Raw genomic sequence first — 23,924 nt, 5'->3', positions numbered from 1 at the left:
TGCTGAAAAGGACAATTTATCATTGGTAGGTAACCAATGCTAGTGAAATTAACATTCCTGCCTCTCTCTCTTTCTCTGTGTTTAGTCAAGCCAGGCTGTTGAAATAGAAGTGGAAGAGTCACAGGGAGATCAGGCAGTTATAGACTACTTTAGCCGCCCTCATTCCACAAAGAGGCAGGACTTCTTTAAGTTTCACCCACAACAGGATGCCACAAACCCTGTCGTCCAGAGGCTCTTCACCAGAACGAATGACATGGCATGGAAATGGCTGACTTATTGTGGTCAACGCCATGCTTTATTTTGGTTTGTTTGCCTGGCTTTTAGCAAGCCCAATGATCCAAGTATTTTCATTAGAGGCATGACAGACTGGAGGCACGTGCACCAAAGAATAGAAGAGCATGAGAGAGGCATGGCACATTAGACAGTGCGCTGAGGCATATTTTCTGAACTGCTCCAGAGCAAGCATTGGTCACCTCCTTGAAGGAAGACAGCTGACGGGGCACCGTGAGCAGGTTAAGAAGAGACGTCAGGTTTTGGAACGTGTAGTGGAGGTTGTGAAAGTCATAGGGAAGAGAGGCTTAAGCTACAGGCAAGAGCACAATGAAGCTGCGTACACCTTGGACAACGACAGTCTCGATCATGGCAATTTCCTCGAATTAATTATATTGTTGGGGAAATATGATGTGTGCTTGAAAGAGCACCTCAGCAGTGTAATTGAAAAAAGCAAGCAGATCCATGCTTCGGGCACACAAGGCAGAGGCTCTCTGATCACCCTCCTGTCCAAAACAACTGTGAATGCAGTAATCGATGCTATCAAGCATTTAATTGAAGAGAGCATCTCTGCAGACATCAAGAAAGCAGGAATGTTTTCTGTGCAGCTTGACACTACTCAAGATATTACAGGGAGAGATCAGTGTTCTGTGATTTTGAGGTATGTCACGGATGCAATCCATGAAAGGCTGGTTGCAGTCATACAATGCAGCACAACTACAGGTCAGTCTTTTGTGACTCTGTTGACTGACGTACTGGAACGTCTGAAGTTGGACATAGGCCGGTGCATCAGCAACTCCACAGATGGAGCATCTAATATGCAGGGTCAATACAGAGGTTTCTCTGCATTAATGGCATCCAAAAACCCTACCCATCAGCATGTGTGGTGCTATGCACATGTCCTTAACCTCGTATTGTCCGATACCACCCATAGCGTCATTGAAAGTGCATCACTATTTGACTTGTTGAATGACATTGCTGTATTCATCAAGGAATCATATGCAAGAGTGAATGTGTGGGAAACCGTGAACCAGGACAAGAGGCACAAGCGCATTTCACCAGTTGGAGAAACAAGATGGTGGGCCAAACATGATGCCCTGAGGAAAGTTTTTGGAAACTACAGCAGACCTCATGACGGCCTTTTTGTTGAAGTGGTGTCCACACTCTCTGCCATCATGAAGCTGAAGACACTTGCATCAAATGCACGAAACAAAGCTAGAGGATACCGAGATGGCTTACTCCGATATGAGACTGTGCTGACAGCTCAGTTATTTCTCCGGATATTTGAGATCACCTCACCACTATCAAAATACCTACAGACCGGAGGAATGGACATCCTCTCAGCATATAGAATGGTCACCACAACACAAGATTCACTGAAAGAGATAGCAAGAGATTTCCCAGCCGTCAAAGATGCAGCTGACTGTTTTGTCCATTGGGCAAATGAAAAGCTAGAGGAGCAGGATGAACTAGGTTTGGAAGTGGAGGCGGCACTGCCTCAGAAAAGGGTGAAGAGGAAGAAAGTCTTGCCAGGAGAGATGGCCCAGGATGAAAGCCTCAGTGATTCAGAAAAGGCCTATGAGATCAATGTTCACCACCAGATTATCGATACAGCGGTTGAGGCCATGCACAAAAGATTCTTCACCCATGGCACCCTGTATGCAGATTTATCCCTCCTACATCCTAGAAACTTCCCCCTTATCCACACCAGTGCTCTCCCTGAATCTGCACTTGAAGGGCTCAGCAAGTGCCTAGTTGTGTATGACAGCAGGGCAACTGCTACCAATCTACAAAGTGAACTGAGAAACTTGGCACAGCAATGGGACAGGCTGGTACAATCACCCTTGGATGACTATGCAACTAGAGCAGTTGAAGAGGAATCAGATGATCAAGAAGAGGACATGATAAGCAAAACCTGTGCCTCTTGCAAAGAGTGCCCCCTGTGCTGCTACAAAGTCCTTCTCAGATTTAACATGCTGACTCATGCATACCCTCTACTTGGTTTGGCATACAAGTTTTTGCTGACCCTATCAGTAACTCAGGTAGCCTGTGAGCGGTCATTTTCAACCCTCCGCTACATCAAAAACAGACTGAGGAGTAGCCTGTCCGCCAGCAAACTGGAAGCCTTCATGTTGATGGCCACTGAAAAGGATGTCCTTGTGTCCCTTGATACTGACACAGTGATTGACAGAGTTGCAGAGAAGACTGAATTAATGAAGAAACTACTCTTGTAAGGTGAGATTTATGATATATAAATAAAATTTTGTTCAATTAGTGAATTTAATTACATTTGTTGACAGAAAGTAATGTGATAATTGCTTTGTTCTCTGCTCTCTCCTCTCCTCCTCTCTCAGGGTGCCCCTGCTGTTTGAGTTGTTCAAGTTCATTCATTCAAGTTCATTCGTTCATAATCATTCAGTTTCATTGCCTTGCTACATATTCGTTCTTGAGGATTATCGGATGGCTAATCAACATTTTCTTCACCGGTATGTACAGTATATCAGACTGTTGTCTAGCTCTATTTCTTTATTTTAGTCATTTGCCCTGTTATAATGCAATTGGTGTGTATCGCTTACTTTTTTTGTCTGCCAATCTCTTTCTCTTTAAGGCTGATCTGTCCCCCAGGGATGTTCCAGGGATGTGCCTTTCATTGGTGTGGACTTCACAGGCATTCTTCACATTTGTAAGTTTACTATACTGTATACTGTTATGTGTTCTTGCTGACATCCACCTGGATGGTCATTAAGCCTACTACTTTTAGAGAGTGATTGTAATGAATGCAACCATCTATTATTGCATTATTTTAAAGACAACAATACTGTCAGTGTAATTTTTTTGGTCTCATCCTCACTATTCTCTTGACCCATCTGGCCTCTCTTTCTCTCCACTTAGGGCATATTTGGAGTGAAGGTCTACCTTTCCCTGATGTGGAGTTTACATGTTTTCCTTTTCTATCATTGTGAGTTTACTAAACAGTTCTTATTTTAATAATATTTAATTCCAGTTTTAATTAGAAGAGACAGTATCAGATGAATCTAGCATATCTGACGTCACCTCTGCTTTCTGTCTTCATCAGAGCAGCAAGGTCCATGCAGCCTTTTGTCTCAGCATATGTAAGTACAAAATATTATCTCTCTGTTCACCTAAACATTATTAAAACTATACCTTAACTGATTCCAGCTCTCTTTCTTTTCTTTATCATCTATGCATCTCTCTATCTATCTTTCTCTCAATCTCTCTCTTCATACTTTAAGGTTCCATTTTGGTGAAGAGCTCCACTTTTAATTCAAGTTGGTAATTTTGACACTTTGAAATAAAATTTTAAATAAAGTCTCTGTGAGAAGTGATAGAGTGTATCTTTTTTTTTATAACATGGTTACTCTCTTCCACGTAGGCTGCTGCGTTTTATTTTAATTTTTGAAACAATACAATGTGCACATATATCCTCTGGTATGTCGTATGCCTTGGCATATTGTATAAATAATCATGGTGGGCCGCCATGACCAAAAATGCCAGGGCCGTATTTTGGTCCCAGTCCAGCCCTGGGAGTAGGGAACTTGGGAAGATGACTTTTTTTTTTCACCAGCAGACTGGTAACTTGCACAGTATGCAGGCCATGATATACTGTAAAGATTCAAAGTTCTCTTCCTTATCAGATGCAAGAATCTTCTGCACATTTTCTAGCCAACTGTTCCTTGATGTTTCAAGTTCTTCTTAGTAATAGTGCTAAGTAGTAAAGGTGTTTTTGTGGTGCTACTGACAACCAGTGGCATTTCTGTGTCATAGCTTGGCAAATGCCCCAGTGTTTCACATTTGCAGAACCTCCTGCAATAACAATATTGTAGTTACCTAATGGTCTTGCAAAGGGGCTAAAGAAAGAAATGTTTTCAATTTTGTTATACACTGTATAATGACAATAAAGCATATTCTATATTCTATTCTACATTCTATTCTACGTCTGTGATATGTAAGGATTCCTTTGAGGCAAGTAAGCCAGAACTATGGTCAATATTATCCACTGCAACAGTTGTAAACACCTCACCATGCATCTTAGCAGGGACAAACAACCTATTCCTTGTGTAACTGCTGGACAGCAGTTTGTTCTAGCTGGGCTGAGAGACAAACCGTGGGTGCCATGTATTTTTAAAAGGACTAGTTGCAAAGCAGCAAAATGTTTTGTGAAACTCTAAAGTCACATTTTTGTACCTTGTGTACTGGTTTTCAGTCTGGCTTGATGCCATGAAAAAAATAAAAAGTCAAGGTAGTTCTGCCATATTTATCAATAAAAAAAATCCCATTCTTCTTAAGCATAGTTATGTTTCTTACATACTTCTATACTTTTCAAAAAAATGTCATTAATACTACAGGGACTGTTTTAACTGACTCACTGCAGTATATAGTATTGATATTGAAATTACTATTTTCTTTGGTAAATTCCATAGAATTGTCAGTATTTTATCTAGTTCTCAGGGTCATTAGGACCTGATTATTTATGTTATTGCATATGGGTCCAATGAGGGAGGAAAGTTTGACTATACACCAAATCTGTGATGGTCACATGCACATTTGGTGCCTTCATCACAAAATGAACAATTATTTTATGTTGAGCTATGCCAATTTAATGGCCAGTTATCAAATGCTGTACTCAAAGAGATTTAGACAAAAATACCTAAAATGTAGTAAATCACATTTAATATGTTTTTTCTGTTAATGGAGTAATATTTATTTTTGTTTGGTTCTTAGAAAAACCTTCTTCTGTGGGTCATTTTAATATATTTCATTTCAGTGGGCAAGGAGAAGACACAGCCTCTATGGAATATTGGCAGTTCTGGGAGGGTAAACAACACCAAGTCTCATAACCGAGATTCTCATGTCCATGAAGTCAATGATCCGGACCCCACCACTAACAACCACAAACCACAATAACTCTTCTTACCAGTAGGGGTGTTGTTTGGGACATTCTCCAACTCTTGGACGATGTTGATGTCCAACAGCTCGAAAGACAGAAGATCCTGACAGACAAAAGATGAGTCATGAACATTAATTTGTGCTGCATTAAGGTAGTTGTAAGAGGCAGTGTTTCACATTTGTACATACATTAAAATGTCAGGATATGTTTTGCTGTTTCAGTTTTTCTCCTCTATTTCTATCCTGTCCTTTTATTCTGTTCTGCAAGATTCTCAACATGATGGAGGCAAAAACCACATCAGTAGAGATTTTAAGTAACTGTTAAAGAAATATCCCAAACATTCTCTGGTTTCAGTTTCAACAGTATTAGGATTTGAACTTTTCTTTTATTACACATCATATTTCATTGATCTATTATAGGTCTTCTGAAAATATAACTAAATCTGTTGGGTGAAAAACAAACTTCTCATGAGTGATTATGATTATGATGAGCTGGTGACTTCTCTGAGCCAACTTAAATAAAGCCCATTTGATACACTCATTAGACTCGGCCACAAACACTACAGTGGCAAAGTCTGAAGAGCTCAGCAAAGATCTGAAAAAGCAATCAATTAGAAGTTGAACACAGATGTCACTGTTCATAGTCAAGCATGTTTTGCATCGCCATGGGCAAAAAAGTAGATGTTGTAGAACACCCTGTTTATTCTCCTGGCTTCTACTTCTCTAGTGTATCTCTTTAGGTGGGGTAGCCAGAGCTATGAGTCTTTGCTTGTCAGTCTCTTGTGCCTCTGGTAGGACAGCTGGCAGTGCTTCCCGGGAAGTCCTTTCTTCCTCACACCTTTCTGAAACTGTGAGTCGACTAACTTCTCTCCAGGCCTCCTTGATCTTGGTCTCTAGCCTCCTCCTTCATAGGGATCATTGCTCTTTGTTATTCATGGCATTCATGCTATAGCCGAGTATCTCTTGGATCAATGTTGCTGTTTTGTACATCAGTTGGTTAGTCTTGGTGATGGTATCCAGTAAGAATAATTTATAGCTTTGCATGCACATCTTCCAGCAGAGGGCACTTATCACTCAGCCATGGTAATCAGCTCAGGAAGTCCCAGCTTTCCAGCAGGTTCATTATCTTCATTCTCAGGTCAGCAGCCCTTGTATTCAGAGTCCTTGTGCTTCCTGGGGCTTGGTACCCAGTCTCTGTTTTGTGGGGAGGATGGATATAACTCCCCTCTCACCTGCCATCCTTGGTCCCCCTTGCCGTAGCATCATTGTTGTACCTCGTCAGTCTCTAGTTGTGAGAGCAGTTGCTGTTTGTGGTTGTTGGAATATATTGGGCTAGCAGCTGTTTCATAGTTAATGTTGAAGTCTGGTTTCGAAGAACCCAGTTATAACAATAATAATAAAAAATTTCATTTGTATAGCACCTTTCAGAAGAATGTTCACAACGTGCTTTGACAAGTTATCCCATATCCTCTTCATGTAGCCCTCTCTCTTGGGTTATTTCTCTGGTAGCATTCCATCAGCCTTGTTCCAGTAGCCCATTTGCCATCAGGTTGCCCTGGTTCCTCAGCACTCGCCATGGAAATGTACCCCCCTGACCTGCCATCCTGGCTCCCACTTGATGGAAATCAGGGGTCTGTATTCTGGTCAGGGGTGTGGCAAGTCCAGTGTGGGCCCTTAGGCAAGGTCTTTAAAGCTATCAAGCCTGCCACATGAGCTGGACAATAAATAAAGGAGCCATACTGGCTCGGACATCCTCGGGTCAACAAGGTTCCTATCAGGTGTTGGGGAACTAGGGCAACATGATTAGAACTGTAGCGGACACAGCTTGGCCTTCTTTGGAATGCCAAGGGAGAGGTCAAACCAGGTAACAAGCCCCCTTTTGTTTTGGTTCTTGGCCTAAACCCAACATAAAATTGCCATCTTGGACACTACACAAAACAAGGAAACCCTCCCATTCGAAGGAAGAACCACCATTACTGTCACAAAAGAAAATTACAGCAGGAGCCTGTTGTAATCAACATCATCATTGGTAATTCACAGGAGCAAATGGTGCCACATTCATTTGCTTACAGTATGAACGTGAGTCTCATACCTCCTCTGGAGGTATGACACATCCACACATCCACACAGACACAGAACAAGGATAAAAGATAGAGTACACATTAAAAAAATGCAATAAATAAATAAATAATTAATACAACACTGAAATGTGCAAGTTATCAAGACACAGCAAAACAATGCTCAGGACATCTCCAGCGCTCCTCTCCTGCTCCTTCCTGAAATGGCTGCATTATACAGCCTGATGGCATGCGGGACAATAGAGGTCTTCAGTCTCTCAGTGGAGCATCCCAGTGACAGGAGTCTGGAGCTCATGGTGCTCCTCTGATGGGAGAAAACCGAATTCAGGGGGTGGCTCTGATTGGACAGGATGGCCCTGATTTTAGAGAGCGTCCTCTGCTCCACCACCTTCTCCACAGAGTCCAGACTCAGTCCAACCACAGAGCAAGCTTTATATATTAGCCTGTTCAGCGTCTGGATGTCCTTCTTAGCGCTGCCCCCTCAGCACACAAAAGCATAAAAGAGGACACTGGACACAATAGATTGATAGAACATGTACAATATCTTAGAACAGACCCTGAATGAAGACAGCCTTCTAAGAAAGTACATTCTGCTCTGCCCCTTCTTGTACACAGAGTCCATGTTTGCTGACCAGCTCAGTTTGTTGTCCAGCTGCAGCCCCAAGTACCTGTAGGTGGAAACCATCTCAACAGCCAATCCATTAATTCCAATGGGCTGCAGAGATGGGGGGGTGCCCGGTGAAAGTCCAGCACCACCTTCTTTGTTTTAGCGGTGTTCAGCTGAAGGTTGTTCCGTTGACACCACCCCACAAAGTCTTCCACCAGGTCCCTATATTCACCCTCTTCTCCCCCCCGATACACACCATAATTGCAGCGTCATCAGAGAACTTCTGCATGTGGCATGTATCTGAGTTGTACTGAAAGTTTGAAGTGTAGAGGGTGAAGAGGAAGGGCGACAGCACCGTACCCTGAGGTGCTCCAATGCTGCAGGTCAGTGTTGAGGACCTGCCCCCCCTGACTCGAACAAACTGTGACCTGTTGGTCAAGTAGTCCGTAATCCAGTTAACAAGGTAGGGGTCCACAGCCATGATGTTAAGTTTCTCCTGGAGAAGTCTGGGATGAATCGTATTAAAAGCACTGGAGAAGTCGAAGAATAGCATCCTCACCATGCACCCCCAAACATCCAGGTATGCAAGGGCATGGTGTAAAAGGTAGAGGACAGCATCTTCAACCCCCACCTTTTCCTGATAGGTGAATTAGAGGGGGTCCCTCACCACCTGCACCTGAGGTCGCATGAATTGCAGGACCAGACGTTCCAGTGTCTTCATCACGTGCGATGTAAGCGCAACTGGCCTGTAGTAATTCAGCTCCCGAGGACGACCCTTCTTTGGAACTGGAACAATGCAAGATGTTTTCCACAGTGAAGGTACTCGCCCCAGCCGCAGACTCAGGTTATAGACCTGCTGTAGAGGTCCTCCAAGCTCTGCAGCACAAGCCCTCAAGAGCCGTGGACAGACTTGGTCCGGACCTGCAGCTTTCCTAGATGTAGCAACTCAGTTGTCACCTGGACTGCTGTAATAGTGGGAAGCGATGGAGTCGAGGTGGAGTGGTGAGCGTACGTGAGAGCGAAAGAGAGCCATGTGCAGGAGGAGCAGGATGGTGATGGTCAGGAGGAGCAGAGGAGGGATGTGGGGTGGAGCCAGTGGTCATGGGGGAACTGAAACGATTAAAAAAAGTGTTCAACTCCTCGGCTTTCTGTAGATCCAGACAACCCACACTACCCTTGCCGCTACAGCCTGTAATGGTTTTCATACCATTCCAGACCTCCCGCATGCTGTTGTTACTGAGCTGCTTCTCCAGCTTCTTGCTGTATGCCTCATGTGCCCCCTTTAGGCAGATCTTCACCTCCTTCTGCACATCTCAACACCTCACCGTTTTTGCTCTCAAACGCCCTCTTCTTCTTATTCAGGACTTTCTTCACCTCAGAAGTAATCCATGGTTTGATGGTTGCAAAACACTTCACTGTTTTAACAGGCACCACTTGGTCCACACAATAGTTCAAATAGTCAGTCAAGCACCCCACTGCCCCCTCAAGGTCTTCCTCATATGAATTCACCAATACACTCCAGTCTGTTGTGGCAAAGCAGTCTCTGAGTGCATCCTCAGCTTCAGGAGACCACCTCCTGATCTGCCTAGTTGTTTCAATTTGCCTCTTCACAAGTGGAGTGTATGTGGGCTTCAGGTGGACCAGGTTATGATCAGATTTACCAGGAGGAGGAATTGGTGAGACTGAGTATGCATCATTAATATTTGCATACAACAGGTCTATTGTCCTATTTTTCCTTGTGTGATAGCTGACATACTGGTGAAAGGAAGCAAGAGTAGTGTCCAAGGTAACGTGGTTAAAATCACCAGAAATGAGAAAAAATGCATCAAGACGCTTGGACTGAAGAGCCGTAGTGATGTTGTAAATGGACTCACACGCCGCCTCTGCGTCCACCCTTGGAGGAAAGTAAACACAGAGCGCGATGACATGTGAGAACTCACATGGTACTTAGTACGGTCTGATGCTAACAGCCAGTAGCTCCAAATCCTGGCTGCATATCACAGTTATAACAGTCTGATGGTTAGGATGGCACCATCGCTGGTTAGCATACAGAAGCTCTTCCCACTGGCATCGGGGTCCCGATCTGCTCGTACGACGGAAAAGCCGGGTAGGTCCACTGTAGCATCCGGTACGTAGCTAGTTAGCCACGTCTCCATGAAGATAAGCAGACTAGCCTCGGTGTAGCTCCGTTGGCTCACAATCAGCATGGTAAGCTCATCCATCTTGTTCATCAATGTATTAACATTCCCCATGACAACGGAAGGGATAGGTGGTTTAAAAAGCCTCTGATTGGAGATTCTAGCCTTCATTTTTGCCTTGTGTTTACGACTGGCTCAGCATCCCCGGTATTTCCGCCTTAGTTCTGGTGGAATCAGATGGCGTATACCAGCCTTAACATTGTTTTTCAGTGCCAGTAACTCTGCGTTCGAATATACGAGTCTCTTAATGCTGTTCTGCATTAGTAGAAATCAGAGAAATCAAAAAATAAGCACCAACACACAACCGAGCAGACAGACGTGCAGCCGTTCTCACACAGGCGCACTCGGTATGTCTGTTTCTCACAGTGATTATCACTGATATACACAACATCAATCCTGGAGATGCTTGGCTACAAGAACAACACCACACGCCATTAGAAGCAGTATCCTTAATGAAGAAGGCGGCTGGAGGCCAAGATCAAGGCAACAAGTAAGGAAGTTAGCCAGCTATCAGAACTACAGAAAGGTGTGATGAAAAAAGGATGAACAAGCTGTCCATACCTGAGGCACTGGAGAATGCTAAGCAAAGGCTTACAGTCCTGGTCACCTGTCTGAAGCAGTACACTGGAGATTTAGAAGCCAGAAGCATGAAAAACAGGAAACACTGAAGTGCACCCTCAGTGGCAGGGTAATCAGATGATAAGAACAGTGAACAGTTTGTGCTATGTCTCCAGTTTCCCGACTGGTCTCTTGCCCTGTGACCTGCCTGCTCATCCTGGGTTACAATCGAGTCAACTACTCTGTTCCCTGCTGCACATTGGCATGAGACGCACATCTTCCTGGGTCGCCTCCAGCCGACCATTCCACATACAGCCACACTCTGCTCTCAGATGTACAGATCCCTTCCGCTAATTGCTCAGTCATTTGGTTTACAGCTGCCCCATGAGTAACCTGGTTAGACTAAGCTACTTATTACTATTATTTTATTATTAGTAGTACTATCCCCACGTTCTGCCCTTTGGTTAATTTAGATTACATTTATCCCCGAGTTTGAATTTGTTAGGCTGATCATACTTTGTAGAGAGTTTTATTGGATTGGTACTAGGAAGTGGCAATTAAAATTTTAATGTATCAGTGCAGGGAGAAAAGTCTGGATGAAGTCAAGCAGTTGCAGTAGAACACAGCAGTGTAATGACTACAGATTACATTACCTGCGCTGTCAACAGGTCTACGGAGGGGATGTAGTATTCTTCTTGGTCCACTGACAATAAAGGTGGCTCTCTAGAAGCACTAGAGACTTTTCCATCCTTCACAAGTGGGTTCTTGCCCTGCAGGTAAACACAAATCATTTTAGACAGCTACACACACAAATTTACATCATGACTCAAAATATGTGTGTATTTATTCATCTTTGTGTTTACACAGTTGTGCAAATAAATGCCTTTATTTTTCACACTTTATTTTAGAAATACGAAGATGCAATTTTGAAGGAGTCCTGCTTTAATATATCCAGTTATTTGCACTACCTGAGGTGTGACACAGGGTGACACAAGTATCCCATCAGCCATCATGGGTGCTGGGGCCAGAGGGTCGACCATGATGCTACACCACACTCGTGGTCCAAACTGCTCTCCAGCATGGGCCAGACGCCAGTGAGAGGTATAGGAACCCTCCACAACGGGAGCACACAGTGCTACGCTCACTATGCCGATCTAGACACACACAAACAGAAAACACACAACAGAGGTCTTTACAAGACCAAAAATGTATGCACAAATGCAAAAGGGACAAAAATATATTACTCAAAGCTAAATTGTATCTGAGCGGAAATATGACAACAAACTTGAATGGCATCAATTTCATGGCTGTTTGCTATGAACAAAAATAATCTTAATTAATAAGTTACCAAAATAAAACTTTGTGTTTTACCGAATGTTGCAGCAATGTAACAATACTAGCTTTCTCTCTTATGCCTGTTCATAAAATGTATAATCCATCTCTCTTGCCAAGAAGTGTGGTAAAATACATTCAGATTTTCTATTATTCATCTCTTGCTTTGTGAAACAGCATGGCTATTCCACTCATTATTTCAGTTTAAGACTAGCAGCATATGTGAGGGTCTGTCAGAGTTCCAGTGATTTTTTTGTCAAATATTGTCATCAGAAGATTGATGTCGCAAGTTGCACCAACCAAAACCAAAATGGCTTTGATTTGATTCATAGTGTGCATGCATGGTATACGCAGATAACTATCCATTCGCATATATGGAATTCGTCCTCTAAACACACTACAAGCAAACTAGAGAGTAATAATCAAAGCAAATACACATCCTTGGTGTCTGTAGCTCTCTGTGTGTGTGTCTACAAGAGGGTAAGTACCAGGTAAGTTTGCTTGCTGTCACAGTGATGGATGACAAACAGCCTGTTTACAATCACCTTTGGGGTGTTGTTGCATTCACCATAGCAAAGATAGCTTTGATTGTTTCCTCTTTAAAGCTACAATAATGATTACTAGTTTTTGACTATGACTGCTACCATTACCATTGCTAATATGCTATCATCTGTGCTCCCCAAAATAAGTCTGACCTGTGCTGTATTACTGAGGCTTTTAGACACAGTGTGAAATGCACTGGTCATACGGGAGAAAATAAAGTCACCAAAATACAATTTGTTTTACATAATTTAGGGCTCTTTCTACTATTTAACGAACTTTTCTTTGGAACTATGAACTTTTATGCATTTTTTCAATGCAAATATGCAGAAGTGCTGTCATGTCGATGCATTCTTAACCAAGCCAACCAGCAGATCTTCACAAAGACACATCTGGCGGCAGTTCTCTTTCTCCCACTGACATTGCACATTGATCCTGGAGCATCAATATGCAAGTATCACTTTCTGTCTGCTAAATCAGAGAATTTAGAAATTACAAATGGCTTCTTAATTCCAACATGATTCTAAATTCATCATCGCTCTACCAACTGCTTCTAATGAAGACCACTGTTAATGAACAAGAAAAGCACTCAGAAAGCGCTGTGTAATTTCCATTCCATAGAATGTGGCCATTTACTATAGATGTACCCACAAAAAAAATGATCTTGTGCCGAGCACAGATGTGTGTTATGCAAGTATGTGTACGTTATGCACGGATACCGAATTGTGTGACCTAAATACGTAGTGGGCGATGGCTATTGATGCAACTCGGAAACATCCCCATAATTTAATTAATTGTTCCTTGTATCATTTCCGACAGATAAGTCCTGATAAGTCTGCAGCAGTGGATTTGTAGAAGGATTGCAATCATGTAACCCTCAACAGGCAGTTGACATAGTGTTCATTTGTAATCATAGTTAGAGTGACACCGTTCTGCTCTTTCGCAATGATACAGAAATTAGGGATGTCCGATAATATCGGCTGACCTTATGTTAGCTAGTTACCCTCCCCAAAAAGCAAAAAAGTTCAGGCTCAGGATTATTTTTTACTTTAAGCCCTGCAAGTGTGGCAGGAGTAACAAGCTTGCTGTGCCTGACTGACAATATGTCTATGGTTTGGAATTATTTCCAAGCCCACATGTATTGGTATCGATCGATATCGGAAATTGAGAGTTGGACAATATCGATTATTTGCAAAAAAAGCCAATATCGGACATCCCTAACAGAAATCTTTAACAAATTCATGCATCCAGACTATAAGTCCCATCACTGCCAAAATCGAATCACTTCATCCTTGTGTCATTTCTTATTTTCCCTGAAAATGTCATCCAAATCCATTAGCCCATTTTTGAGTAATGTTGCTGACAAACAGACAAACGTATACCTATTGTCACATAGCTCCGCCATTCCTTGGCAGAGTAATTAGTCTACCTGTATTCAACCATTCACTGCTTGTTGTTTGCTGCATCATTATTGTCTGATTGTTTGTTTGTAGCATTAGTTAAAAAAATGTTTTTGTATGATTATCACCGGTTTTACCATGTATTTCTTTGTTTGAGAACTGGAGGTCAATGAAATCAGAGTTTACAACTTCTGATGATAAGACTCATCAATACAATATAATGGTTATCCTACACAATTGTCAAGTGTTCCCCCAATTTCAATGACACGTGACTATCATTGATGATTTCCTGAGGGTAAGTGTGCAGTTTCCCCACTTGAAAAAGGATGTTCATCTACTCGGGTTATGAGCTGGGCTCCACTCATGAATCAGACAGTTGCTTTCTTTTCCTCCTCTTTTATTTTGCAATAGTTCCAAGGTCATAAAATACAACGATGGCAACTTTGGTGACAGGTTTGGTTGAAAGGTTTAGTCGATAGGGTTGGTTGATAGGTTTAGGTGAAAAACCTTTAAACAAACACAAAAGAACAATGTTCACAATATTGCATTCAGCAGATAATAACAGCCATTCCCCTCGTACAATTCTATCTCACTAATAAATGCCACTCATTTTACCTGCATTTTAAAGAGTTGATTTCAATCACATTTTAACAAATTTTGCTCTTAACATTTCTATCAGACCTTTTTTTTTTTTTATAAATACTTCTTAACTCATATTCTTAAAATTATTTAAAGTGCATAAAGTGACTTTTTAAAGTGCATTCTGTTCCAGATCCAATAAATAACCAAATAAAATAAAGTGCATAGTACAAACCCACCGTTACAAACAGAATGAATTAACTGGTTTTTTAACCTTAGCTGGAAACCCTCTAATTAGCACCAATTAGCCTGCAGTCTTATTTTCAACTGAGCAATTTCAAACACACAGTAATAAATGGCATACGGACATAGGAAAATTAACAACCAGCTGCTCGTGGCCGACGCCGGTCTCAGTGGCTAATGCTATTGCTAACACATTTTTACAGCAGCTCACATCGGCAGGCCACACAGTCTCCTAGGTCCACAGTTCTGCTCTTACCGGCCGCCACCCGGATTTCCGTAGATGAAGCAGGTCCTGCACAGTCAGTTTGCCGCAAATCCTTGTGCTCACAGCCACTTTGTTTGAGCGAGGTCATTCATTCTCCTTCCCTCTCAGTGCTGCGTGTGTCCCATTTTATGCTGCCGGTAACCAACCTGCAGCCGCAGATTGGTTCCGCCCCAGCTGAGCACCTATGTAAATGCTTCTTCCAGTTTGACTTGACACCTCCCACTCGATCTTTCTGTGGTCATACTTGGAAGATCGCAGCGTTGAAGGTAATCTTGAAGGTTTCCATTTGAAGCATGCACAACTTATGATAATCTAACCTAGATCCTTCATCTGTTCCTCAACAGGTAGTAAGACAACCAGTCGTCTGACATCCCGGCAAAGGATCGTTGCCTGGAACTTCTCCTTGTTTGCATCAGATGATGGATTTCTTGGCTTTACTGCATTTTTAACAGGTTTTATCACAGGAACACAATAGCTTGGACAGACCCTGACATCGACGTCCCTCACGACACCTTTACTGTCTGGGTTGGTGCTGATGACTCTTCCAAGCCTGAACTGTCCCCTCAGTGCATTTTGGTCACTTAACCAGACAATGTCTCCAACAGCGACATTTCTGTGTGTAGTGTGCCACTTGCTCCTCACAAACAAGTTGGGGCCAGCGAGTTGGCTCCAGTACCTCCAGAACTTGTTTACCTCTGACTGCATTGCTCTCAACTTTTTGTAGGGGTAGGTTTCAAAGTCGAATGTTTTGCAGTCTCCGCTTCGAGAAGCTCGGCCAAGCAGAAGGCTGTTAGGTGTCACATACTGGATACACTCCTCCCGGCTCTGTACTATGGCTTCAATTGGTCGCTCATTCACCAGATTGGCTGCCATATAAAGAGCTGTCTGGAACTCACTATAACTCAGGGAAAGTTCTCCTCCAAGACTGTAGAGCGCTTTCTTTACAAGACGCACAGCAGCTTCTGCAGCACCATTCCTATGTGGAGAATCAGCTGGATGGATTTTCCACATCCACTCTGTTCCACTTCTGGCAGCTGTCTCCTCAAGGGCTGCTTTGTTCTGGCTACCCAAGAATCTGTACATCTCCTCCAGAACTGGCTTTGCTCCAATAAAATTGGTCCCTGGATCTGACCAGATTTTCCTTGGATGTCCATGAATTGCGGTAAACCTTTGATAGGCCATCAGGAAGCTTTCAGTCGATAGAGCATTGACCAACTCTGTATGGACGGCTCTGCTAGCCATGCAGCTAAAAATAACACCCCAAACTTTGATTGTCACTCTTTTCTTGACATCATCTCTCACATGATATGGTCCAAAGAGGTCAACTGTTGTAAACTGAAAGGGGGCAGCAGGTTCCGTTCTTTCAGATGGCAGATCACCCATTACTTGCTGGCAACGCCTTGCTTTCACTTTCCTGCAGCTTACGCAGCGGTCAACCACCTTTTGAGCAATCCTCCGTCCTCTTACAACCCATGCCTTCCTCCGCATTTTCAGTACAGTTCCAGCCACTCCATCATGACTCTCATTGTGAGCCTCTCGAGCTAGTAACGTTGACACCCAGGCATCATAAGGAAGAATGGGAACACCAACTTTATCCTCTTTAAAGCTCTGCACTCTGCCACCGCATAACAACAGCCCAGATATATGATCTTTAAATACCACCAGCCTGTCTGTTAAGGTGCTTGGGAAGGTTGCGTCCATTTGCTCAGCAAGAAAAACGTCTCTTAGGGCATCCTCTCTTTCTCTCAATGTGATGACCCCTGTTAGAGCGACTGCCTCCCACTTTGGGTTGTTTAGGACTCGCTTCAGTCCGAGAAACTTCTTTGCAGCTCTCCAAACCCATGCAATGGTTCCAATCAATCGAACTAGAAGACTGAACCTTTTGACATCCACGAGGCTCTGGATGGCTGAACCAGCAGGAGGTCTCCTTTGTTCAGTCTGGTTTGGCTCCTGCTTCTCTCCTTCAATTCTTGCAAGCACAGCGATAAAGGATTTCTTTTGCAACCTATTAATGCTTTCTCTGGCAATAGTTGCTATTTCTTTTGCTGATTTGATTGGCCACTCATTTACTGGCAAGCTCAAGAATTCAGGCCCATTTTGCCATTCTGAGTTCTTATCCAGATTTTGAGGGCTGGCTCCTCTGGTGATTATGTCAGCAATGTTTTTGGAACCAGGAATCCACCACCAGTCCTGAGTCTTTGTGCAGCTTTGGATTTCTCCAATTCTATTTGCAAAGAATGTTTGATAGCCATAGCTTTCTCGTTGCACTGCACCAAGTACTGTTTGGCTATCCACAAGATGGTACCACCTCTCCACTTGGATCCAGCTGTGAAGCTCAAAGTACTTCTTCAAACGTGAAGCAAACACCGCTCCACACATCTCTGCTTTTACAGCATCACCTTTGTGGTCCAAGGGAGTTAGTTTGGCTTTGGACTCAACTAGTCTGATGACTGGGCCTTGGTCTGAGTCCCACCTTAAATACATCACTGCTCCATAAGCTTGCTCACTTCCATCTGAAAATGTGATTGCTAGAGGTTTGTTTCGGTGATGTGGGGGAGTCAGTGCTCTGGTGAATGTGACTTGACCAAGCTGAACATACTCCTCGAAGAGCTGCATTGCGTCCTCCCTGAGGCAATCTGAAAGTGGCATGTCCCATGTGTCTTTGACTTGACAGTTTCCATTTCTCGCCTCTTGGAAGGCTCTGCGTACCATTATAGCTCCCTTCTGTTTCACAGGAGTCACTAGGCCCACAGGGTCATAAAGTCCCGATACTTGGCTGAGAAGGTCTCTACGTGTCAGAGGATTTGGGGTGTGGGCTCTTATCTGTTCATGGGATAGATCCTGTCCAAGTCGCATTTTCTTCTTTCTTTTGGAGAAATTGATCCCAACCATGACATGGAGTTTATCCTCTTCCACTATGTAGCCCAGTCCAAGTGCTTTATTATCATCACTACTCATTTGGTTTGGTAAGACCATAGTTTTCACCTGGCATTTCTCCTGCTCATCTCTGCACTCCTTCCTCCCACTTTGACCAGATAGGACCCATGGCTTGAGTTCAAAACCTCCAGCTTTAAGGATCTGTTCCACATTTGCTATGATGGCTTTCAGCTGGTTGAGGTTGTTGTGGGATGTGAGAATATCATCAACGTAGCTGTCATTCTGGAGTACCTGCTGCTCTTCCTTAAGATGGGTGAAAGAAGGAAGGTTAGCAGTCTCACGCATTGCTAGCTGTGCGATGCAACCTGCAGGCTTATCTCCAATGTTTACTCTCGTGATGGCATATTCCCCAAGCTCTTCCTCTTCTGAGTCTCGCCAAAGAAATCTGTGTAGATGTACTTCTCGTTCCTCCAACCAGACTGAGTTGTACATTTTCTTTATATCTCCTAGAGCAGCGTAAACTCCGCTTCTGAATCTAAGGAGGACTGCTCGAATCTGATTGAGGACATCTGGACCTTTCATCAGTAGATCGTTCATGCTTATACCTCTGAACTTTTGACTGCTGTTCCATACAAGTCTCACTGGGGTAGTAACAGAGTGAGGGTTAGGAGCAATTAGGTGGCTCACGTACCAAACTGGTCCATTCCAATCGATAATCCTCCCTCTGGACAGTTTAACCGCAGCTTTTCTATTCACCATGTCGTGCACTTGTGCGGCGTAGGCTCCCTTCCATTCAGGTTCTTTGGATAGCTGCCTCTCTGTCCTGAGAAATGTAGCTTCCACTGCTGTTCTGTTATTTGGCAGGGATCCTGGATCCTCTAACCAGGGATACTTTGTGTGCCAATGTGGTTCTTTGCTGTGGCTGTCCTCTATGACATATGTGAGGCCTTGTCTTATTATCTCAAGCTCTCTCTCCTCAGCAAGAGACATTTCTTTGCCACCTGGCTGGCAGTTTCCACAGCGACAGCCTCCACATTTAGGTTCACATGCTGCTCCAATACTATCCCACCTCCACCATTCCAAGAAGTCGCCCCGCTTGGTGGCCGATGTACTTGACTCATGGAACTTTACAGCAGCTTGTTTGCTGGGTGAAAGCTGACCTTGGACAGTGGTAATGACTTCCTCATATTTTGCAGCAGCTGTCCTCATGGATCTTGCAAAGTGTGTATTGGAAAGACGGGCTGACAAGATAAGTCCCTCAAAGAGCTCAGGATGAGAACCTCCAACTGTCTTGCCAAGTGGTCTGTCCCACAACACGAGATCTCCAACAGCTTTTATTCTCTGAGGTGCTAGCTGGCCTTCCCTGTGGCTGATGAGTAGCTGTATTTCTTTAGGCCTCACCAGTTCCTCAAGAGGTACATCTGGAAAGAACCTCTGCAGCTGTTTTGGTGTCACATGCCTGTGAACATCTGCAATGTTGTCCAGTCCATAACAAACCAACTGATGAGACTTCAGAGTGCCTTTGGCAGTTTTAACTCGAATCTTTAGAAGGTACCGCTTCGTCTCTACGTGAACCTTCATCCCTCCAACTCCATGAACGATAAGGGTGATTTCTTCACTTCTGAGGTTCAACCCGCTTGCAGCCTTATGGGTTATGTAATTGGTGTCAGAAGCCAAGTCAATTAATGTCCCAATTTTCTGTCCAGCATTTGCAGTGACCTCTAGAAGCATCATGATTACTGGAAGCTCCTGCATTCCACTATCCATGAGTAAGCTTGGTCGATTTTTTACAGTGTTGAAAGCTCTAGATGCAGTATTAGAGAACACTTCTCGGCACTGTTCTACCAGCTCTGGTGAGAGTTTTCTTAAGAACTCCTCTTGATCCTTTGTGTACTTTCTCCGGCCTTTGTCTTCATCTGAACCGAAGCTGCTCTTTTTATGGCATGTACCCCTTTTCTTTGTCTCAGCATTAGGACACAGGTAGTAGTGATGCTCTGGAACATGTTCATTCTTGCAGTCGGGGTTTTTACACAGGTAAGTAGGCTTGCAGAATGAACTGTCATCATGAACCTCGAGACATTTTTTGCATGCTCCCAGCCTCCTTACTGCAGCTTTTTTATCCATTAGCTTTAGTGCTCGAAACTGCTTGCAAAAGTAGAGCCTTCTTTTGTGCTTTCCATCACCACAGACTACACAAACTAGATGGTCGTTGTCTGCTTTTGTAGATCTGGTTCTGGCATGTCTTGGTTCAATCCTAGTTTCTTTTTTACCTGGTTCTTCCTCCCTCAGCTGCTCGAGTTGCTCATATATGCTTTCCTGTTCTTTGAGGAATGTTAAGAGACTATCGAAGCGCTTCTCTGGTGTCACAGCATTCCTCCTGTCAGCAGCATAAACCAGCCATTCCTTCTTGAGGTGTTCTGGAAGTTTGCTTTCAATGGATTTTGTCACCAGTGGGTTTTTAATGGCACCTGTTTCTCCTAGGTCACTCAGATCCTGAAGTGCCTTTTCCACAGCTTGAATTAATTCCACTATTTTCCGTGGCTGATGACCTTTCACAGCTGGCATCTTCTGTAGGTCTTCCACAACTTCAATAGCAATTGATGTTTGGTTGCCAAAGCGATTCTCCAGGACACGAAAGATGTCATCAGCTGTGCTGTAGGATGTGAGCCGAAGGTCTCTTATGATCTTATCCTCAATACTGTCCAGTAATTGGAACTTTTTCACTTCTTTTGAGCCAGTGGGTTCACCTTGGTTCTGCAGTGCTTCCCAGTCCCTTCTCCACTTATGGAAATCGCGCCGGTTCCCTGCAAACCTGGGAAGGGCCACAGGTCTTAACCGGATGGTTGGCACTGGATAACTGAAAGCACTGCTGCTCTGGGTCTGTCGTTCAGCCTCGTCTTTAACCCTTGCATGGATGAAATCGGCCTTTCTGGACACTAATTTTGGGACAGAGAGTTCCAGCTCCCTTAAGCAACTCTGGAAAGCCTGCTGCTCGTCTGGGGGAACCCAACGTTTCCACCGGCTATAGACCTCCTTTGCAGTCTTCACTAGCTCCTGCAGGTGAGTGAGTCTAAAATCATATGCTTCCTCATTCCCATCAGGTCGTGTCGCAGCAGCGAGATGACACGCAGCCTCAGCTGCCTGTATCGCAGTGGGTAGTTCAGCATTCCCAAAGTTAGCCCACAAAGTCTCCTGGATGAGCGCTTTGACCTCCTTGAGTTTCATCTCACATTCTTTCACAGTCTTTTCTATGTCGGCTCTCTGCTGCTCAGTTAATACAGCTCCTCCACTTGTGTCAGATGCCGCCTCTAGCTCTGCGATAAGCCCGGCCTCCACATCATCATTGGATTCCATGACTTTCTCTGCCTCTATTGTGAGTTTATTGAAACTGTCTCTGAGCTCCTCTTCAGACATGTCTCTGTAGGTCCTTGTAATGCTGTTAACAACACGAGAAAACAGTCTTTTTGCTGTAGTCCTCTCCACCTTGAGCTGCTCAATTGATTTGAGTTCTTGACCAGCCATGCTTATTTCCAGTTCAATTTTTTTTTTCTCCAATGAAGTCATAAAAGGCACCTTAATACGCTTTAGGTTATCCTTTTCAGGATTCCAGGTTGGACCTCAGTTCTCGCTTCCTGGATCTTCAGTACTGCGCTACTGCAGCGGTTTTTCACTGTCAAGTGTTCCCCCAATTTCAATGACACGTGACTATCATTGATGATTTCCTGAGGGTAAGTGTGCAGTTTCCCCACTTGAAAAAGGATGTTCATCTACTCGGGTTATGAGCTGGGCTCCACTCATGAATCAGACAGTTGCTTTCTTTTCCTCCTCTTTTATTTTGCAATAGTTCCAAGGTCATAAAATACAACGATGGCAACTTTGGTGACAGGTTTGGTTGAAAGGTTTAGTCGATAGGGTTGGTTGATAGGTTTAGGTGAAAAACCTTTAAACAAACACAAAAGAACAATGTTCACAATATTGCATTCAGCAGATAATAACAGCCATTCCCCTCGTACAATTCTATCTCACTAATAAATGCCACTCATTTTACCTGCATTTTAAAGAGTTGATTTCAATCACATTTTAACAAATTTTGCTCTTAACATTTCTATCAGACCTTTTTTTTTTTTATAAATACTTCTTAACTCATATTCTTAAAATTATTTAAAGTGCATAAAGTGACTTTTTAAAGTGCATTCTGTTCCAGATCCAATAAATAACCAAATAAAATAAAGTGCATAGTACAAACCCACCGTTACAAACAGAATGAATTAACTGGTTTTTTAACCTTAGCTGGAAACCCTCTAATTAGCACCAATTAGCCTGCAGTCTTATTTTCAACTGAGCAATTTCAAACACACAGTAATAAATGGCATACGGACATAGGAAAATTAACAACCAGCTGCTCGTGGCCGACGCCGGTCTCAGTGGCTAATGCTATTGCTAACACATTTTTACAGCAGCTCACATCGGCAGGCCACACAGTCTCCTAGGTCCACAGTTCTGCTCTTACCGGCCGCCACCCGGATTTCCGTAGATGAAGCAGGTCCTGCACAGTCAGTTTGCCGCAAATCCTTGTGCTCACAGCCACTTTGTTTGAGCGAGGTCATTCATTCTCCTTCCCTCTCAGTGCTGCGTGTGTCCCATTTTATGCTGCCGGTAACCAACCTGCAGCCGCAGATTGGTTCCGCCCCAGCTGAGCACCTATGTAAATGCTTCTTCCAGTTTGACTTGACAACAATAAAAACCTCTAACACAAAATAAAGAGCTGAGCAGGAATGCGCTGATTCTATCTATATGAATCAATGCATTGTCTGCTACCTGTGTGAAATGACTCCTGACAGTGTCCTGATGTCAGTGTTTCCTCTAGGATTTTTTTCAGCAGCTGCGGCAGGCTCTCCGGGGAGCCGTGACACGTAAACAAATGACACTTGACTGCAGATTTTACTTGTACAACCTATTTATTGAATGGCCAGTTGAAAATGGCTTTTCAAAGGCTGAATGTAAAAATAAATGTAAAAAAATTTGAACAAACTCATCTGAAGACGCAGTCAGCAGTTACATCATGGAGTGTACATATTAGCTTAATGCTATTAATTAGTTTACTCACGTTAGTGACCACTGAGTTGGCACCGGGCCCAATTAACTGAAGCTACCAGTATGTTACGTAATGTTAGCTGGACACCTATATTTTGTGAATTGAACTTGTAAAATCTATTATGAGTTATCTTAAGCTAATAATTTTTCTCCGGTAAGTCGCTGCCCTGTTTTCCAAGACATCACTCCTCTGACTCTCTGACCTGGTGCCTGGGTGCTTGACGTGATGTCACTTTCAAGGCCGCGCTCTGGCAACATCAACGTTGTATAGCCCAACGTATGAAAGAGTAGATACTGAGCAAGATAGTTATCTGTAGTTTAGCTTCGTACTCACGAGTACCCAGCACAGTGCAGAACTCTGCTGTGAAGATGGAGACGTGGCGGTGGTGTATTTGCGACACTAACAAAAAAAAAAAAAAAAGAAATTTGAAGGAGCGGCGGGCTGCACAGTGGCGTAGTGGTTAGCACTTTCGCCTTGCAGCGAGAAGATCCCTGGTTCGCGTCCTGGCTTTCCCGGGATCTTTCTGCATGGAGTTTGCATGTTCTCCCTGTGCATGTGTGGGTTTTCTCCGGGTACTCCGGCTTCCTCCCACAGTCCAAAAATATGCTGAGGTTAATTGATTATGCTAAATTGGCCGTAGGTGTGAATGTGAGAGTGATTGTTTGTCTGTATATGTAGCCCTGCGACAGACTGGCGACCTGTCTAGGGTGTCCCCTGCCTTCGCCCGAGTCAGCTGGGATAGACTCCACCCCACCCCCACCCCCACCCCCCCGCGACCCCAGTGAGGATTAAGCGGTGTATAGATAATGGATGGATGGATGGATGAAGGAGCGGCGGCTAGGATTTAGGAATGGTGGCCCGCCGCTGCTGAATGAATGTAGAGGAAACACTGGATATGATTGTCAACACATTGTCCTGACATGTAAAAACAGCTTAGGATACAAATTCAGGGTGCTTTTTCAAAGTGACAATGA

At 43.7% G+C, this 23,924-nt stretch overlaps 2 protein-coding genes and 1 long non-coding RNA gene across 7 annotated transcripts in view; 1 reads left to right on the top strand and 2 right to left on the bottom strand.

Moving 5' to 3' along the window:
- The window catches only part of nbr1b (NBR1 autophagy cargo receptor b), a 184,892-nt gene that overhangs the window by 82,853 nt on the left and 78,115 nt on the right, over nucleotides 1–23,924 (bottom strand). For all 5 annotated transcript variants that reach the window (XM_055005231.1, XM_055005227.1, XM_055005228.1 and 2 more), the window contains 3 exons: nucleotides 11,588–11,773; nucleotides 11,273–11,389; nucleotides 5,207–5,282 (listed from right to left, as the gene is read on the bottom strand). In XM_055005231.1, the coding sequence (XP_054861206.1) occupies nucleotides 5,207–5,282; nucleotides 11,273–11,389; nucleotides 11,588–11,773 (379 nt within the window). The remainder of the gene's footprint in view (nucleotides 1–5,206; nucleotides 5,283–11,272; nucleotides 11,390–11,587; nucleotides 11,774–23,924) is intronic.
- On the top strand, nucleotides 2,357–3,617 carry LOC111579439 (uncharacterized). Its single transcript, XR_002747071.3, has 6 exons — nucleotides 2,357–2,505; nucleotides 2,625–2,756; nucleotides 2,879–2,953; nucleotides 3,163–3,229; nucleotides 3,347–3,383; nucleotides 3,525–3,617. It is a non-coding gene; the product is annotated as an uncharacterized LOC111579439 (long non-coding RNA).
- LOC118471007 (uncharacterized) lies at nucleotides 14,107–23,640 on the bottom strand. The gene is made up of 3 exons (XM_055005226.1): nucleotides 22,366–23,640; nucleotides 14,970–21,795; nucleotides 14,107–14,398 (listed from the first exon to the last, which is right to left on the bottom strand). The coding sequence occupies exon 2, from the start codon at nucleotides 21,417–21,419 to the stop codon at nucleotides 15,291–15,293; it is 6,129 nt and encodes a 2,042-aa protein (XP_054861201.1). The 5' UTR covers nucleotides 21,420–21,795; nucleotides 22,366–23,640; the 3' UTR covers nucleotides 14,107–14,398; nucleotides 14,970–15,290.

This window comes from Amphiprion ocellaris, chromosome 19 (genome assembly GCF_022539595.1).
Source record: "Amphiprion ocellaris isolate individual 3 ecotype Okinawa chromosome 19, ASM2253959v1, whole genome shotgun sequence".
NCBI classification, from domain to species: Eukaryota; Metazoa; Chordata; class Actinopteri; family Pomacentridae; genus Amphiprion; species Amphiprion ocellaris.
Note: the sequence above shows the minus strand (reverse complement) of the source record. Positions and strands in the feature narration are given on the sequence as shown.